Source organism: Branchiostoma belcheri, unplaced genomic scaffold (assembly GCF_001625305.1).
Source record: "Branchiostoma belcheri isolate BF01 breed outbred unplaced genomic scaffold, Haploidv18h27 scaffold140, whole genome shotgun sequence".
NCBI lineage: Eukaryota > Metazoa > Chordata > Leptocardii > Amphioxiformes > Branchiostomatidae > Branchiostoma > Branchiostoma belcheri.
Genome location: NW_017802825.1, coordinates 721196 through 738299, shown reverse-complemented (window position 1 = coordinate 738299; position 17104 = coordinate 721196). Strand labels below are relative to the sequence as shown.

General features: G+C 40.3%; 2 protein-coding genes and 1 long non-coding RNA gene across 3 annotated transcripts; 1 reads left to right on the top strand and 2 right to left on the bottom strand.

The window, feature by feature from the left end:
* Positions 1-1066: 1066 nt before the first annotated feature.
* Positions 1067-6736, bottom strand: LOC109464773 (calcineurin subunit B-like). Its single transcript, XM_019761848.1, has 6 exons — positions 6663-6736; positions 4178-4345; positions 3455-3556; positions 1929-2004; positions 1558-1625; positions 1067-1236 (listed from the first exon to the last, which is right to left on the bottom strand). Exons 2-6 carry the CDS (start codon positions 4277-4279, stop codon positions 1201-1203), a joined length of 384 nt encoding a protein of 127 aa, XP_019617407.1. The 5' UTR covers positions 4280-4345; positions 6663-6736; the 3' UTR covers positions 1067-1200.
* A 1578-nt stretch (positions 6737-8314) lies between these two features.
* LOC109464774 lies at positions 8315-8987 on the top strand. Its single transcript, XR_002139898.1, has 2 exons — positions 8315-8372; positions 8831-8987. It is a non-coding gene; the product is annotated as an uncharacterized LOC109464774 (long non-coding RNA).
* A 2065-nt stretch (positions 8988-11052) lies between these two features.
* On the bottom strand, positions 11053-16910 carry LOC109464771 (peroxisomal membrane protein 11C-like). Its single transcript, XM_019761846.1, is given in 6 exon segments — positions 11053-11210; positions 11213-11327; positions 11639-11659; positions 12605-12676; positions 14831-15012; positions 16573-16910. Coding segments are annotated over 6 exon segments (735 nt in total). The 5' UTR covers positions 16804-16910; the 3' UTR covers positions 11053-11096.
* Positions 16911-17104: the final 194 nt, after the last annotated feature.

Below are 17104 nucleotides of genomic sequence, written 5' to 3'. Positions count from 1 at the left end.
TGTGTTTTTTTTAGGTCGACCTCTGACCCCTCCTATTGATTTTGAACATACTTTATTATTTTGTAATCATCATTATGTACAAGTTTTGTTATTTATGTTTCATTTTTATTGACCCCAGGAAGAATAGTGCTTTTAAGCACTAATGGGGATCGAAATAAACAAACAAACAAACAAACAAACAAATAAAAAATGATGTGAAGTCAGATATATGCTCAGAGTCTGTCAGGAACTCCTAGTATTTTATTTCATAAATTCAGGCTCTTCTCTTGGTGACATTCGGTCTAGTTAGGACATAGCTTGCTTTTGAAGACATGTTTCTACCTTCACTGAATTTCTAGCCTGTCCAACTAGGATTCATATGCAGCTGAAAATAGTAGAAATTGGCTAAAGAGATAGATAACTTTCCAGGGGAGTTGGTCCGCTAAAAGAGCTTGCCACTCTTAAGAGGACCAACTCCCCCGGTATGTTATCTGCCTATTTGGCCAATTTCTTTGGCCTGGGTACCATGCTATTTGTATGCCGGGGCTCCTATACTTAGCCTGGGTACCATCCGGATTTTCGCTACGCAACGCTCGAAAAAAGAAAATACATTTTTTCGTAGCGTTGCGTAGCGAAAATCCGGATGGTACCCAGGCTACCCCTTACTCGCTCCCTAAGAAATATTTCTTAGAAAACGAGTATGGGAGCCCCGGCATACAAATAGCATGGTACCCAGGCTACAATTTCTACTCTTTCCAGCCGCATCTGAAGCCTGGTAGAGGCTAGTAAGGCCACAGCAAGTAATTTTTATGGATTTTGAAAAAAGGAGAAGAAATTTTGTTGCCTTCTGACAGTGGTCGACATGCCGAAAAATGGGCAAAGATGTCTGTTGCCATGCCGGAAGGTGGATGGCAGATAACTATGAAGAGAGGAGACAAGAAAAGGCTCTGATTTAATGTTTTGTTTCTTACTTTGATGCAGTGATATGTGATGCTGGCTGTGTATATGTGATGTTCCCACTGAATCAAAACCATTTGTACCATGACTGAGTCAAAATTTTAAAATTTAGGAAAGCTTTTTTTTTCGGCCCATTTTTTTTCGCCCGCTCGCATTAGATTTGGAGTCTGCGGTGGATGTCATCCATAAAATTTATTTGCTGTGGCCTAATTTAGACCATCCGTTCGAAAGGGGACCAAGTCACTGAGCCGACCTGCTCGGGGTCTAGTCATCATCATCATCGTCATCAGCATCTGGCTCCTGCGAAAACAAAATTAGGAAATAATGACAAAGGCCTTGTTCATGTGAAGTCACCCGAACCGCGATTCGGGTAACTCGCATTCCTCACATCTGATGCACGCGCCACACATTCCTTTCAAACCGTGCCCGATCACGATTCTCCGAATCTACATCAATTTTTGTTTAATGAAAACACGCAAGGTAGCGTGTTATCAATGTCAGAGGTCAACGACCTGCTTGCTGGTGCCCCCCTCCCAGCGTATCTCGGCCGAATGCCGACGTGGTCCCGCCAGAGGCGGTGAAGCTCGTCCTAGGAAAGGTATAAGGAAAGAACTGTCTCACCTCATGCATCTTCTTAAAGAGTCTTCTAGCTCGCTTAGCGAACTCTTCCTTGGAGACTTTCCCGTCGCCTATATTGTAAGAACAGAAAAACAACTGTTAGTACAGGTAAAATTTGCAAAGCAAATTTACATAATGTTTACCTTTACAAAGTCTAGCCTAGCAAACTACTGTTCTAATTATTCTTGCTTAAACACATTCATATACTAGCTGTAGTATATGGTGACCAGCCCCTCCAACTCGTCCTGCTACATAATGCAACCCATCACTACAGTGTCTGCTACAGCACCAGTTACCATTGTGACAGACGTTTAGTCCAGGTCATTGACCTTATGCGAAGGAGAAGAACAAGGAGGAAAAAAATATCTACTTACCGTCTTTGTCCAAATTTGCGAAAAATTTGTCGAACTGCTTTTTCCCAATCCCCTTTTCGTCGTCAGCCGCACCAAGCTAAAAAGAACAACAAACTTATGAGCTGTTGTGAATTTCTTATTAATATATATCCTACTAGAAAGGCCGACATTTGCTTGGGAGCAAATACAGCATATTTCAGTCCATCTCCCTCCCACGCAAAAGTGGACTATTCCAAACTTACCCCAGTGCAAAACTGGCAAAGGTTCTCAAATAAATAAATTAAAAAGTAGCTATATGGGAACAAAGATGCAACAACAAGTACTTTGAATCTCGAAAGCTTTACTAATCTTATTACAGGTATGCAAAAACTAGCAATGATGAGATTTGATACATTTTGAAGGTCTTAGGCACATAAAATTGAATGTGTGGGTCATTACGCACCACTTAGGTGCAATGTGAACTCAGGTAACCCGCAATGGAACACGTGTTCCATGGATGGAATCGGCCATTCTTTAGATAGAACATGGAACGGGTATAGCACTTTTGGCCCTTTTTTTGCTGAAAATAGCCATTAAAGTCCCCCAAATGAGTCATTTGGAAGTGGTGTATGCCAAATATGTGACTGCTATTCTGTAGACACACGTTCAAGGTACCCTTATACCGAATGTCATATCATTTGGTTGTTATACCAGGGCTCAGGATCCAAAAATCCATTTTTTGTCGAAAAATGCCCCAAAAAACCTTCATAAAAATTTTTCAAAGGCATGTTTCAAAAAAATGAAAAAAATTCTGGGGGTATTTGCCCACTCTACCTCCATGCCAAATTTCAAGTCATTTGGCTGAATGATGGCGGAGTTGAATCCCTCTGAACGAGTGGCAGGAGGAGGAGGAGGAGAAGGAGGAGAAACATGAGGGAACACAATATATTTCATCCATACCATGGTATGAACTGAAATATAAATATTGTGAAAGGAAAATCGTAAGCATCGTCGAAGCTCTGAAGAAGGTGTCTGACAGACACTGAAACGTCAGCAAGGTGAGAATTTACCGGTTGTGTAAAACGAAATACCTGTCTCCTATGTTCTGCCAACCTGATGAAATTATTTTCGGAAGTAAAGAGACTCCTTTTACACAACCAAGTCTTTTATTCAGCTGACGTTTCGGTGACCATCTGTCACCTCAGGGCAATTCTGACTGGTTCACTTTGCACTACAGTACAGGTGTCGCTGCTACAGATGCATTCCCAAATGCAGATGACATCTGTAGCATCACGCTGATACAGATGCATCTATAGCAACGACACCTGTGCTGCTGTGCAAAGTGAACCAGACAGAATTACCCTGAGGAAGGTGACAGACGGTCACCGAAACGTCGGCTGAATAAAAGACTTGGTTGTAGTAAAAATAGTCTCTTTATCCAGTGTCTTACCAACCTGATGAAACTATTCACGGATCGATGAGATATCAGTATGCTATGATAGTGCAGTAAAACTTGAAACTTGTATGATCTGCTTGGAGATTACTATAATGTCTCAAACGTTACTCACGATGTCGTTCAGTGCCTCGAACAGTTCGTCTTTCTCCAAGAACCCACTCTCGTTAGCGTCCAGTTTCTTAAAGGCTTGATTCACAGCTTTTTTCATGTTGTCCTGGTGGTGAGAAAGAAATAAACATTTGTTTGTTTGTTTGTTTGTTTAGGATCTCCATTAGTGTGAATTTCACACTACTCTTCCTGGAGTCTGTAGTGAATAATCAGATAAGTACTTAGACCATCGCACACCGGGGCATGCCCCTACTCTTTTTCGAAAGGTGTGGTGGGTTCTTTAACGTGCGTTATGCCTCAGTCATGTTGGCCACTTTTCTGTGACCCCCTGGTGGCTGGCTTGGACAGGTTTGACTGTATATTTATGTTTACCGAAGGAAAACATATTGTTTTTGCTCAGTTTCTTCCTCTTCTTCTCCAAACAGTGACCTCTGACCTGACCAATGACATGATTTGTTGACGTCTGTCACCATGGTGACTGGTGTTGGGTTACATAATGTTGCAATTTCATGGTCTGCTCTGCTCCTGTCACCATATACTAGTAGTACATGTATGTGAATGTGTTTGAGTAAGAATTAACAGAGCAGACCATGTCCGAAGGTAAACAACATGCATTTGCTTTGCAAATGTTACCTCTATTTCTACTCTTTTCAGTCGCGCCGTTGACGCCTGGTAGAGGCTAGGAAACGATGTAGTCTTTCTTAGAAAAAAAGGTAATAAAATTTACCTCTCCCTCCATGAGACTTGTGAGGGCGGTTTGGATCTTGCCCTTTCCCATCTTTTTGGTGCGTTCCTTCTTGGCTTTTTTTCCTGGCACTTTTGGCGGCATCTTTCTTGTCTCTTTCCCACTGTTTTTGTTGCAACTGGTTGAACAGCAATTAGTTCCAGTAGTCAGCTATAGCACAAAAGTGTTTAATTTCATTATTGAATTTAGTAACACTATAAATGCATTGGAAATAATTAAGTTGCTAAGGGAGGTCCCTGATCTGAATTCATCGTGAGTGTGTGTTATCAATTAAGATCGCAAAACCTACATTAGGCCACACCGCCTTAATTTTACAGATGACATACCAGCACACCAAATATCATCACAATTCATAAAGCCGTTATGAACTACACACACACACAGACAGACAGGCACACACACACACAGACAGGCGCGCCAAAAACAATACCTCCATTTTTCATGGAGGTAAAAAAAAAATCACGTCCACCGAGGCTCTGGCCTGGCTCTAGGCCCGGGTAGTCCAAGGTAGTTAGCGACAATACGGGCACCCAGGCTACCGAAACTCCACGACTACTATAGAACTCAGTACATACGCACAGTGCCAATTTATAAATTCGGCAAAAAGCCAGCATGTGCCGGCTTGTTGTATACGTCGCTATGTACTGTCGCAAATTCACAATACCAGCTTTGTATTCCTAGTTAAGTATCATTTCTATTTCTGGCCGCAAGTTTTTTTTATTCGCCCGCGCGCACTCTAGTTTGGGGGTCTTCAGAGGATGTCATCCATAAAATTAAAACCGTGTGGCCTAAATATCAAGCTAACCTGTTGTGCGAGCTGTGTGTTTGAGGTCAGAGGTGTTCCCATATAATGACTATAATTGTTATGACGTTACATCAGGTAATGTGGATTCGACCTTCTCTTACAGCCTTAGGCCACACTTAGGCCACACCGCCTTAATTTTATGGATGACATCCTCTGAAGACCCACAAACTAGTTCGCGCGGGTGAATAAAAAAAAATTCCGGCCAAAAATAAAAATGCTACTAAACCACAGGAATACAAAGCTGGTATTGTGAATTTGCGACCTATACGACAAACCTGTACATGCTGGCCTTTTGCGGAATTTATGAATCGGCACTGTACGTATGTACTGAGTTCTTGAGTTGTGGAGCTTCGGCAGCCTGGGTGCCATCATCGATAGTTACAACCACCTCCGTATTTTTGCTAATAGCTACCATGGACTACCCAGGCCTAGAGCCAGGTCAGAGCCGGCTAGACTTGGAGGACGTGATCTTAATTTTTTTTTTGAGGACAAGCGAAAATCAATGCGCGCGTGGATGTCATCCATAAAATTAAGTCGGTGTGGCCTTATTTAATTTTATGGATGACATCTGCGCACGCATTGATTTTCCCCTGTTCTAAAAAAAAAAAAGATCACGTCCTCCGAGGTTCTGTCCTGGCTCTAGGCCTGGGTAGTATACGTTGTAATTCCGAAGGACGGCACCCAGGCTACAGAAACGAAACTCCACGACTCAAGAACTCAGTACATACGTACAGTGCCAATTCATAAATTCCGCAAAAAAGCTTGTCGAATATGTCGCTAAGTACTGCCGCAAATTCACAATACCAGCTTTGTATTCCTGTGGTTTGGTATCCTTTTTTTTTTGGCCGGAATCTTTTTTATTCGCCCGCGCGCACTAGTTTGGGGGTCTTCAGGGGATGTCACCCATAAAATCAGTGTGGCCTTATGTGGATGGACTGGTTTTTAAAGATCACCAACAGGGTATATCCATACTCACAATGATATGATATGATCAAAATAGACCCCCATGTCATGCTAAACACAAATAGTGACATTTTCTACAAACAACATGTCAAAAGACGGCACACAGGCGGGTTATAAAGATAGAAAATTAAATCTCCGAGCAAATCTTTTCGGGGGGACGGCATTATTAAGTTGGCCGGGCCGTATACCTTACCAGTCAACTGCCAGCCTGGCCAAGTTGAGAGTACCTTACCCCGACGAAATTTGCTTGGATATTATTAAATACAGTATAATGTGAAAGACTTTGTAAAAAATTGTAGTGCAAAGGCCGTGGAAGACGAAATACATTTTATCTCAAACTGTTCGTTACATGACAACTCTCGAAATGAGTTGACTATTCAAACATCTACAATATATCCCAACTTCCCAAAACTTACAGACAAAAAAAACTATTCTTCTTTTAACTTCCCAAAACCCACAAATTTTAGAAAAGGTGGGTCATTACGTCTTCCATGGTTTACAGAAGAGAAGTCAAACCCTTCAGACATAGTTTTAGACATAGCAATAGTTTTAGACAATTAGATTTCATTATGTACATTTTAAAGTTATTTTATACCCTGTTTCAGAGTTCTGAATGGATATGCAATAAAATCATTATTTAAGAAAACCTGTGATTCACACACAAGGTTGCTTAAGAATTACAAGGGAAAACAGACTTACCTGAAACCACGTTCTACCCTGCCGAAGTCGAGAGTAAGACTGACTAGCCGGCACAACCGGACCGCCCAAGACCTTATAGCCTCAGCAGTCAGGCTTCTTGGCGGGTCCTTTTTTGGTTTATCTTGTGCTGTTTTCTGATTGTACATTAGTCCTGATTGTACCACAGTTTTAACAGCCATCTAGCCTAAAAGGCCACTAGAAAAAGTGATATAAAACGAGAAAACAACTCATTATAAGCGAAAAAAAACGCCCAAAGGCCTGTTTTCGAGGCTGAATTAGGTGACGTATTCTTGGGTGGAACCTAAAATTACTGATCCGAATAGTGATTCTATAAAAGGAAAGGTCATTCAATGGGTTGAACAGCGATAACTTTAAATCTAGCGTAAGATTTAAAATGACAGTTGGTCTAAAGGATATAGAATCATATTGTGTAGGTAATTTCCATTCGATTCTCTGTATTTTCTATCAAGGTATCAAGGTATTCTGGTGGCTTTTTTCGTGAATACAAAATCGGTACATTTGTCGATAAACTACTGTCTCTCACTGCCTAACAAGTTAATCACTGGAAGTTAAAGGCAGTGATTATTTGGGTGTTCCTTCCGAACAGAACGCCACTTAAAATCCATCGAAAGGTCATGTAAGGGTGTTACACCCATGTCTCCTCGATAAGTTTTCAAAAGACACACAGACGTTGGTTTGTACTCTCCAAGCAGAGGTTGGTGGGGGAAGATTGTAACCTTTCTAATATGCCCTGTGTTTTTGTTGTTGATGGGGTAGTGACAGAAAAAAAACGGAGCATATTAGAAAGGTCACAATCTTCTCCACCAACCGCATGCTTGAAGTCTATTAAACGCCTGCCAAGAGACACGGTGACGCTGGTTTGCATTCTGAGTTTCGCGACGTGTAAAATTGCATACAAAACTGGATCAAACCGGTCATCCCAAATATCCGTTCTGAACTCAAACGTCGGATTCTTTGTATTGGAGTCAATGGCAGTAAAATAGCCAGACAAAAACATGTCTGATTTTAATTACATGACTTCAGAGCCAATCTTGAGACATCTGTTATTTTAGAGACCATAAATAAACGCAAACTATACAAATGAGGAACTAATAATTGTCATGATTTCTCCAACCGTCGGTGAAAACCGTCCATTTTAATCGTGACCTTCGCCAAGGGCATTGACCCGACTTACACGCGGGCATGCGCAAAAACCTAATGTACGAAAACTTCGTATACGTCGCATTTTTCTTGTGTAAATCGGATTGCTTTGGCGTACGACAAGAGCGTTCGTTCCTGTCGTACGTTACCTTGTCGAATGTTGTGTAAAGCAATAACGTGCTACTTTCTGTGTTGTTCAAGTTGCCCAGGCCCGCCCGCCTAACGCCCTGTATGCCCGCTTCATAGCGAACCTGAGAAAACTCAACGTGAGTTAACACATTTCAAATTTCTGCTTTACGTGTATATTTATGATATTCTGTTTCCTGAAATAATAAAAATATTGTAAATGTGATAATCTATTTATCACATGTCAACTTTCGGCTTTATCATACAAAGTTTCGTAAAATAATAAAAAGAGAGCAAGCGTGATGATCTATTTATTACTGTAGTGGAGTTGGGTGCTGATACTGCAATACCGTTTGATTCCGCAGGGTAGCAGAGTTAGAAACTCACAGAGACAGGCGGCGGCCGCACGGGGCGACATGGAAGGTAAACGACCTTACGGTCAAATGCGCAGAGATGGCTGACTTTTTGCATGATTATTGTTATAGATTTTAAATGATTGTATAATATTGTATGTTATAATATCAGAGATGACAAACTTCACCCCCTAAAGTAAGACAGAAAGACACTCACTGACAATACTTCGAAAATACAATTTAGGGGGGCCCGCAAGCCCTTTTCCGTAGGGCGTAATCGGCCATTTTAATTCTACATAGAGCGTAGACCGACCGCTCAAATATTTTTGCGTAGAGCGTATTCGGCGTTTAATTCTACGTAATGCGTTGTAGCCACTTGGAATTTATCGTAAAGCGTATTAAATCGAGAAGTTTCCGAATTCAGCGTAGAGCGTTGTCGGGAACCCCCCTTGCAGGCCCTCATTTAATATTCCTAAATTGTATTTTCGAAGTATTGTCAGTGACGGTATGTTAATTTTCCTATTTCAGCTGCCCGGCGGGGGTGGAGCGAGTTGACGGAACAGCAGCCGGAGACGGGTGAAGAGGCTGACACTCCGGAGGGGTGGCCCAACTTGATGGAACTGCTAGAGCCGGAAAAAGTGGAATAACTATTAAACTTTTTGGACACTTTGTTTTGGAAAAGGAATTCATTTGCTTTACCATTGGTACACCCTTTAAATATGCCGCGTGTGTATTAGTAAGATAAAACGTCAAAATGTATGACTGTATATCAAGACTAGTATTAAGTAATTAAATGGTAACCTGCATCAAATAGCTTGACATAAAACTACAAGTAGTAAAAAAGTGGCGATTCTTTCACACTAACTGTACTTTGAGTCCATGAAATAAATTGGCATAAACAAGATGGCAGTTTTTGTGGTTTATTGTTTTGCCGCTATTATGTAAATTAGGACATAACTAATAAGCCAATTCACAGTTTGAACTGCAAATATTCTCTTCCTCATATCTAAACATACAGATATAAATACTAGTAGCAACAACACAAAAGAACAGGACAAACATACTTAAATTAGCTGTGACATACATGATGCAGTATAATAAAAATTACAATGATTGAGAAATCCCTGGTTCTATGAACATAACAATGTTTAATTGCACTTAAGTTACTGAAAAGTAGCAAGTTTTAATCATGTATATTGCAGAAATCTCAATTACAATGTAACTGCATAAACTTCTTCCTTATGTATTGTGTACATAACTGTGGTCATATTAACCCAATACATTAAATTTGATATTGAAATATTCAAGGCACCCAAAGGTTATGATTTAAATATTTCATTTACATTTTACAACTTGTTGCCTTTGAAAGTTCAGAAATACAAGCAAAAGTTGATGAAATGCTTGTTAATGAGAACATATTGCTAAGAAAACATTTCTTTTGCATCTCCTAAAATAAAAGCATTTACAGTAACAACACATTTTATCTAGGGCCACACCAAGTAAATTTTATGGATGACGTCTGCGCGTGCATTGATTTTGGCCTGTTCCTTGAAAAAAAAAAAAAAAGAAATTCCGCTTCCTGTAACTATGACCAAAGAGTCATGACAGTGCTGCAAATCGTCAGATTGACGTGAAACCCGTAACACGAAAACAGGACAGGACGACAACTGCTGTTCCACCTGATTTATTGCTGTTTTGATGATGAATAAAAAGACTTCTTACTTGTTACAAATTTTGTCACATCATTCAATTTGTGTCCTAACATTTGTCGTCTCTTAGTATATTTCTAATCTAGGCATCTTGTTTTTTAGGGCCCTTCTTGTTTTTTTTTCTCCCTCTCGCATTAGATTTAGGGTCTCCAAAGGACGTCATCCTTAAAATTTACTTGGTGTGGCCTAAAGTTTTAAACAAGACAATCCCCTGAAAGTACTATATACAACTCTTCCATTTTAATTATTAGTAAGCACCATGATTATAAAAATTGTTAAACACATTTTCTGGCGAGCTTTTGAAGAAATTGCATGATTGGCCCCATAGATTATTCATTGCAGCAATGAAATTGAGAAGTCACAGTACAAGAGATTATATTTAGTTATGGTCATTGATATGAATATATTTTCATAACTGTTACCCTATGGTCAATTCCATAATCCTAATATACCACTGCTCACATGTAGTAAAACACATAACTACATATGTATGTCTTTGTCAATTCACACATTGACATATTACTAAAATCTCTCATGTTTTATTTTTTACCTATTGTTGGCATTGAATTCAAACCTGGGCATTGAATTCAAACCACAAACTTATACAAACTAATAGACACAAACAACCTTGGATGCATCCATAGGGAACTACTGTGAATTCACAGTACATAAATGATTTGGCAGTATTTCTGATATGAATGCACATCATCTGGCACATTTCAATTGACATACCTGTACCAGGGCTCAAAATACTGGATGCATGTGCACCTTAGTGTACCAAATTTGGAGTTGTGCACCCAATTTTTTTTGTAGGTTATGTATGTGAAGATTTGTGCACCCAATTGCCAATATTTAGGTTGGGTGCACCAGTGCACCTATTCCCAAAAAATGAACTTCGAGCCTAGCCTCCATAGCATGCCAAAAACTGGGAGGTTTGGGGGTCTTCATGGTCTTTGGGAGCTTTAATGTGCTATTTTCTGATTGCATATAGACAAAATAGAACTGGGCTAATCAGAAAACAGCTGAAGACACCCAGTTCTTTAAGTCTGCTATGGAGGCTACTTTGAGCCCTGGTGTACAATGTTTTACGCCTGCTTGACTTTCGAGGCGTAAACCCTGTACAGCCCAATGGAAGAAGAGATCATGCCCATGACGCCGGTTAGAGCCAGCGGGTTTTTCCCCGCCCACAGAAACCCGGGAGAGGCATCCAGTTGATGGCGTTGACCAAATCTGTCGAGCTCCCGACCAGCGTCAACCAGACGTTAAACGCCTGCAACTTCAGAGTTTTCATTGACTCTTTTATGTCAGCTTCGTCACTGGAATACAAGAAAAAAAAAGACGTTAAATGCCTGCAACTTCAGAGTTTTCATTGACTCTTTTATGTCAGCTTTGTCACTGGAATAAAAGAAAAAAAAAGATGTTAAACGGCTGAAACTTCAGGGTCTTCATCGACTCTTTTATGTCAGCTTCGTCACTGGAATAAAAGAATAATTGTTAGAAAAATAGATGTTAAGCGCCTGTAACTTAGTAACGCCAGTTTTCATTGACTCTTTTATGTCAGCTTCGTCACTGGAATAAAAGAAAAAAAAAGATGTTAAACACTTGTAACTTCAGAGTTTTCATTGACTCTTTTTTGTCAGCTTCGTCACTGGAAGAGAGGAAGAAAAAAGAGTTACTTTCAAGGAAAACTCTTTTTGTAAGTCACTAAAGAGCCGTAAATAATTTCATCAGGTTGGAAGATACTTAGGATATAGACTTTTCTTCTTATACAACCATAGAGTTTCTCACCTGCTTACGTTTCGATGTCTATCAGACACCTTCCTCAGAGCTTCTGACTGGAGTTCTGCAACTCGCCGCTATTTAACGCCAATGTAGGTGGCGCTTTTGCGGCGAGAATGCAATCCCAAACGTGGCTGAGCTTGTATCCCCCCTCGTCCCGGTTCATCACTGGGGTTGACAGACCATGTTGCCAGGAACAATTGTGTGATAGACTGGGAGGGAGCCAGGGTCATAGATAGAGAGGACAACAGAAGAATCCGTTGGATTAAAGAAGCAGTCTGGATAAGGAAGTCAACCCCAGTGATGAACCGGGACGAGGGGGGATACAAGCTCAGCCACGTTTGGGATTGCATTCTCGCCGCAAAAGCGCCACCTACTTTGGCGTTAAATAGCGGCGAGTTGCAGAACTCCAGTCAGAAGCTCTGAGGAAGGTGTCTGATAGACATCGAAACGTAAGCAGGTGAGAAACTCTATGGTTGTGTAAGAAGAAAAGTCTATATCCTCACTAAAGAGCTCGAGGTAGGTAGATAGTTTAGGTACTAGGTAAAGAGATGAAGGGAAAGAAGGTGTTTTCATTGGTTTTTAGACAATTTAAGGTGAAAACTTTAGATGTTGCAAGCACAATCAACACAAAACTAGAAAGGTAACATTTGCAAATTTAAAGCAAATGCATAATGTTTACCTTTGCATATGGTCTGCTCTGTTAATTCTTACTCAAACACATTCATACATATGGTCAGACAGGAGTCTAAATCCCTCCTGCTATAAAATTGCAACATGATGTAGCCCAACCCTAGTTAATAGGCTAGCTTACTTTTCTTCCATCTGTTTTGACTTTGCCAGCCTTTGTTTCTTCAGTCTGAGGATTATCAAAGCTCTCAAGGACCTGGAGTGAACAAAAAAAATTACTAGATTAAAAAATTAAATAAGAAAGCACTGCAGTAATCAAATTGCTTTTTTCCTTCATATCCACAAATTTTCATTAAAATCCCCAGCATTATTGATACAATGTGCAACATCACCAACTTTTCAATGGCAATTTTACTAAAATAAAATTGTCTAATTGTCACAAAGAAATCACACTGGCATCACTAATGTGTATCAACCTTCTTAGGTATCCTAATCAAGCACCAACTTCGTATAGGTTAGAGGATTAGGCCACACCAATTTAATTTCTTGGTTAACGGATTTTTCTAGAATAATAATGGAGCAGGCAGGTGAAAAAAAAATAAAAATAAAAACAGGCCTAGGCATCCTATTATGGCCCAAAATAGTACGATAGGAGACATGAAGTCAACACACCAGACTTTTTAAAAATTTAAACAATGAATTTTGAACTTTTAATGATACCACTGTATTGAAAGATGGAATAACTGTAACAACTAGGAAGAAAAGGACTGTTTTCAACTGTTCAGGGCAAAATATGAGCATTTTGCAGTTGATTCTGAATTTTTGTTTGCAAATCAGAAAAAAATGAAGCGGGCGAATCCGTTAACCAAGAAATTAAATTGGTGTGGCCTTAGGCAGCAGACATTTCAGTAGCTTGGTACCCAGCCTATTCTAGCTCCAGTGTACTCTTATGGGGGGGGGGGGAGCTGTTGTGGTAAAATGTTATTGTTGACCCTAGCCTCTGTCAGGCTTTGGGATGTGGCTGGAAAGAGTAGAAATTGGCCACATAGAGAGATAACATGCTCGGGGAGTTTGCAAATTGTACTCTCTAGCGGACCGACTCCCCTGGCATGTTATCTCTGTATTTGGCCAATTTCTAGTCTTGCAGCCACTTCCAAAGCCTGGTAGAAGCTATGTTTGTCCTAGATCCAAGGAGCTGGCCTGTGTCTGTAGGCCTCGGAAACAGCCTGGCATCCAGGCTAGGAAGCGATCAGATGAGCTAGAAGAGGCTGGGTACCAGGCTAGGGATTAGAAAAGCTAGGCCTAGGAAAAAAAGTTGTGTTTCCTGTTTCCCAATCAACCTTAGAAAAAACTTCTGAACCTTTTTTTGTGTGTGGACGCCTGCAGGGGACAAAATTTTTTGGAGCTGATTGACCTTCTCTATTTATTTATTTATTTTTTTTCTAGCTCCATGATCTGACACCTGAGTGATGAAACATTGAACAATCGATTTTCCAACATTGACATTGGAAATATATAATATAAAGGTCCTCTTGCAAGTTTTACTTTGTTTAATTGTATTGCATAAGTTGGATCAGTAGAGATTGTCAAAGCAAGGATGGAAGCTTCTTGGTCAAAGTAAAAAAATAAAAGATGTAAAAAAAGATAATTTATATGTACCCATCCTAACTTCTCCAGGACTGAAACAGGAAACACAACATTTTTTTCCTAGGCCCTACCTAAGTATGTTGAGGGTGAGTGAGCATGCCCAGATTTTCAGGCACCACTGGGAGAGTCCACGTAAAGACGGGGGGAGGATTTGGCGCTCTGCTGCCCATGCTACGTGCTCTACAGGATAGTACAGCTGGTCTAACGCGTTATTCGCCACACCTAGCCATCGGAGAAACCTGTCTCTCTCCTGGAGAATAAGAAAATAAGACGACATTAAACTGGAAATAAAGTTGAAGACCACGGTTTCCACTGGCTTGGAATTCACGTGCCCAAGATTTGAGATTTTCTGTGAAAAATCAAAGTGTTGTTGTTAGTTTTTTTTGAGGAGGGCTGTATTGTGAGAATTGTATCTTTCTCCTAGGGTTGCCCTTATAATGTCAACATGCATGGAAGATGGAACCATATGAATACATGCACTAATTTCTTTTCTGGAATATTGCTACATCCAAATATTGAATTATACAAAAAATATAATATTCAAAGTCTCTAGATTTTTATAAAACTACAAAGTACAACTACATGTTCTAAAAGTTTATTTCAAGAAATATATATAAACAAGTTTTGCTGTACATGTATTTCCATCCAAACTAGACATTATACAATGTCTATCTGCATTTTGTAAAGGGCTACCTGATTGGTCAGATACAATTCCCACAATGCAGCAATGTAGCAGGATGCTAGGAGAGTGCTGATTGGTTACCTGAGAATGTTCAAGGTTAGAGAAATAGCCCAGATCTTGGTGCACCACTCCTTGAGTTTCTCCGTGTACGCGCCGGGCAGCAGCTGGCGTTCCGTGGCCCACATCACGTGCTCCACCGGGCCGTAGAACTGGTCCACCATGTTTTTCACCACGTCCACCCATCGAATGAACTGGTCCTTTTCCTGTGGGTCAAAGGTCACCGAAGATATTAGAAGAACTTTATTGCATGACAATTGCACATGTTATATCATACCCGGGCCGCGATAACGTTCGATAACGGGTTCCGGACCGGGCCGTACTTTACGGTACGGCCCTGTACGGAACCCGTTATCGAATGCTTCCATGGCTTCCATAAAACGATTCGATCGCGTTTCGCCCTACCCGCTTGTGCCCCTTTCGAAAATTCGAATACAGAATCCGGACGTTGGAATTGATGTTGTTGCATTTTAGGGTTTAGTGGCACCAAAGGTTTAGTGGCATTGAAAGGCGTGTTTTTTTGGGTGGGTATGACATAAATAAAATACAACACGGTGTATTCCGCATCGCCCTCGGTCCCGGCCCTCCGGCGAGTCGGGCCGATACCTCGGGCGATACGGAATACACCGTGTTGTATTCTATATGTACAACATATGGCAATGACTATTGGACATAGTATAAAAGAAATGGGTATAGAATTTAAATTAACATCCTAATCACTCTCCTAATTACTGAACATTACGAGATAATACAGTAAACAATCAAGTATGGCTAATCGTGAGTTCAAGCAAATTTCTGATAACGAAACTGTCTTTTAATAATAACATTTTTTGTATTTTAATACCTATTTTTGCATTGTAAGAGTAGAGGATATGTGAAACAAAAACAAGGATGTTTTGTTGTGAAATCGACATATGGCGCAGCTATATGATAATCAATAAAAGCTGTTATAGTAACGTTACTTATGTTTAAGCCATTTAAGGTTGTGACACTTAAAATAGTCAAATTGGGACTGAAACAACTGTATGTAGTAATGCGATGACTAACATACATGAAAATTTGAAGACGTAGTGATACATAAATATATTGATGTGTCAAAAATTGATTCCCTTTTCATTGCTTCGTCAGTTTGAGATGGAATGTTCTGCAAATCTGCATGAATTATTAAAAAAAATCTCTTAATTACCCTACATTAGAAGTAAATACCCTACATTAGAAGTCTAAATTCTAACAAAAACCCATAAAATACTTTAATACTTAAAAGTTTTAATACGCAGCTATATTTTTTTTTCTGTACTACCACTACTAAAACTCGTAAAATTTTAGATAAATAGCCAGGATATATATATATTGGAGTTTACAGCAAATATTTGAGTTGCTGTGTGTTTTACGCACTTGCCACGTCTGCACCTTTACAAAGAACGCCTTGTGCGATCGAAGTCCAACGTAAACATCCGGAAAGCTTTCGAAAGGCGGCTGACACAGGTGGGGAGGGGGGCGTGGCAATTACAACAACAAAACAAACCTACAAAAATAAAAATATCTACCTATAATTCTTCTTTTTCTTCTTCTTTTTTCTTTTTAATGCCCACGATCATGATTATGATCATTCTGGCATGCTCATTTTCACATTTTCACCTGTGTGAAGTGAGGAAAGTCGTGTAAAGTGCCTTTCCCAACGGCACAAGATCGGTGACAAGGTGGGGTTCGAACCCAGGACCTCTTGATTCCGAATGGAATTTACGCTACCGCTACACAGTACTTACATGTCCACCCAAGCCGTATCCCATGTTGTATGCAAGCATCGGGATGTCGTCGCAAAGTCTTAGGACGACTCTAGAGCCGCTAAGAGTCGAAGCCGTCCCGATCAAGGCGTCCGCAAAAGCTTGGTGCTCCTTCGGTAACAGTCCCGCGATGAGTTGGATGGTGTACCCGCAAGTTCGGATGACTTTGTCCCTTCCCCTGTACGTGTCCAGTACTTGTACGGCGGTATCCATGCTTGTGATGGAGTTTTAGGACTCAAAACGAAGGAAAAAGTGGACTAGGAGAGTAAAATGTGACGCAACATGACCGTACGGAGAGTTGAACTGGGTGAAAGGTCACAAGAGCCACAGTTGCCGTAAACTGGGCGAGGCATACGTCACCATGAGTAGTTTTACGACAATTTGGATATGGCTCCAAATTTTGCACTCTGACAAAAGAAAGAAAGAAAGAAAGAAATTTTAAGAAAGAAAGAGAGAGAGAGAGAGAGAGAGAAAGAAAGAAAGAAGGAAAGGAATTTTAAGAAAGAAAGAGAGA

Bases quoted from the DNA above. Each gene is read 5' to 3' on its own strand.
- LOC109464773 (XM_019761848.1), bottom strand. From the start codon at position 4,279: ATGCCGCCAAAAGTGCCAGGAAAAAAAGCCAAGAAGGAACGCACCAAA. The intron at 1,626-1,928 runs GTAAGTAGATAT...CTTACAATATAG, and splicing joins CGCAAATTTGGACAAAGACG to GCGACGGGAAAGTCTCCAAG. The intron at 1,237-1,557 runs GTGAGACAGTTC...TTGTTTTCGCAG, and splicing joins TCTTTAAGAAGATGCATGAG to GAGCCAGATGCTGATGACGA.